Consider the following 2156-nt stretch of genomic DNA (forward strand, 5'->3'; position numbering starts at 1 on the left):
CCAAAATGTTGAGCTAAAATGTTGCTTTTGGAGCAATTCTAGAAATTCAACCTTGATTTGAAGGGTAAAGTTGAATATCAAATCAGATAACCTATATAATCAGGGAATAGACTTGCTATAAATTTTGTTTGTAACGTTTATTTTCAGATGGCTTGGGGTAAAACGTACAAAATTGGCTGTGGTATTGCTACAAAGTGCAATGGTGGCAGGAAACTGATGGTCGTTTGCCATTATCGGCCAGCGTAAGCTTTTGTATTATTGTCAAAGGATGTAATTCAAATTAGCATTTCAAGAAAATATCCATCTTAAATAATTTCTCTTTCATTTATGCCATATTGAATTGATCGGAAACATTCCATACTTCATTAATTTCACTTGCAAAGTAAAATTTTAGTGGAAATATGCGAAATAAGCTTATATATGAGATTGGCGAACCATGCAGGAAGAACAGTGATTGTCATACCGAAAAATGTTCAGTCAAGTATGGATTGTGCAAAAAATGAAAGGATTTCTCTTTCCCTTTTTTTTTTTTTTTCTAAATTTGACTTTATAACATATAATTGACAGTTTATTGGCTATTATGGAACAAAAAAATTTCTTAGCGTTCTGTCACAATAAAATCTTCCATGTGATGAATGTATGGAATAATTGCAAATTTGGTTTAAATATTACTCATCCAAACGAGAAAGAACAAAGAATAAAGTAAAATTTAGTTATTCTAAACCATCGACAAAGGCGAAGATATTTTGCAACTAAACCGTTCAATTTTATTCGTTGAAAGTCTCACCCCTACGACAAGAGGATGTCCGTGGAAATGAAATTCTGGTTTATTTCATGGGCAAAAAAAGGAAGGTATCTAACAGTGACATCATTTCGGATTCGGTGACTAAATCCAGAAAATAATTAAAATGAGTATCATTATCAGATAAGAGGATCATTACAATATTCCTATCATTATGTTGAAGATTTCAAATAGCTTAATTATCAATGAATCAGTTATTTATAAAATAATCGAAATAAGACAATCGTTATGTGACAATTTTCTATTTTATGAATTTCCTTTAACTACTAAAAGATATTTTGAGCATATAAAAAGAATTTTTGACTATTTTAACGCATTATTTCGCTTTTTTCCGACATATTTTAACTAATGTAAACATTATATTTCAAGTTATAATATTTCTAATTAACTGGCAGAAAAAAAAAGTGATTTGGAATGAAATAAGGAATAGTTTGGGAAAAAAATTTTTTTTGCTGTAGATTATTAACCAGTATAAGCAGGTTTAAGTATTTCTACTGTATAAAAAAAAAAAAGAAAGGAAAAACATCATTAATTTTTATCTTCAAGAATAATATTCTCATGGATTTGTGTTGAAGATAAGCGAAAAGAAAACAATTTTCATAATTCAGCATTAAAATATCAAATGCTATAAGAGATAATACTTATATTTATCAAAGATTCATGAAGACTTTCAGCCTTTTATGAAATTGAATGGTTTTTTTTTGCAATACTGGATACTGGATATGTTGATCCAGCGCAACAAGGTGATCAACATTAACACTCCTCCAATAGCCGAGACAAATGCTGATATGCTTATCTATTTATCAGTGTTAGAAGGCAATGGATTAATTGGAATAATTTTTTGTAAAAATAAAGAAATCGATTAGAATGTTTTGATTTTATCAATCATTAAGTTCTAATTCTATGAAGAAGCTAACGATCATCAAGTCCTAATCCTATGAAAGCCATCAATTATTAGTTTCTAATTATGTGGAATTCATCAGGTAATTTGTTTATGCATCTTGAGTGTTTTTCTTTAACTAATGAAACTTGCTTTTCTTTGCAATGAAACAAAAGAGGATGGGAGGGGGAGAAGGTAAGAAGACAGGTATCGGAGGTTAATCAATCATATGGTTTCGATTATTGAGAAAACTCATTCCAATTGTATTTGATAGTTTTCCTATGCTACATAATGATATTCCTCCAGGTTAATCAATTAGGATTCATTTTCATTGCAAATTTACTTTAATTGATTATGGTAATATTTGCTTTCATGAAATAGATGAATTTAAAATTACCATATCCTTAGCATTTTGTGCAATAAGTTGATAGAGAGTAAAATTCCGCCAGTAATTCAAAAATAGTTAGAAGATAT

At 29.1% G+C, this 2156-nt stretch overlaps 1 protein-coding gene across 1 annotated transcript; it reads left to right on the forward strand.

Moving 5' to 3' along the window:
* Positions 1–147: 147 nt before the first annotated feature.
* On the forward strand, positions 148–503 carry LOAG_14904 (hypothetical protein; the record flags this gene model as incomplete). Its single annotated transcript, XM_003150398.1, has 2 exons — positions 148–242; positions 395–503. The coding sequence occupies 2 exons, from the start codon at positions 148–150 to the stop codon at positions 501–503; spliced, it is 204 nt and encodes a 67-aa protein (XP_003150446.1).
* Positions 504–2156: the final 1653 nt, after the last annotated feature.

This window comes from Loa loa, assembly GCF_000183805.2.
Source record: "Loa loa unplaced genomic scaffold supercont3.670, whole genome shotgun sequence".
NCBI classification, from domain to species: Eukaryota; Metazoa; Nematoda; class Chromadorea; order Rhabditida; family Onchocercidae; genus Loa; species Loa loa.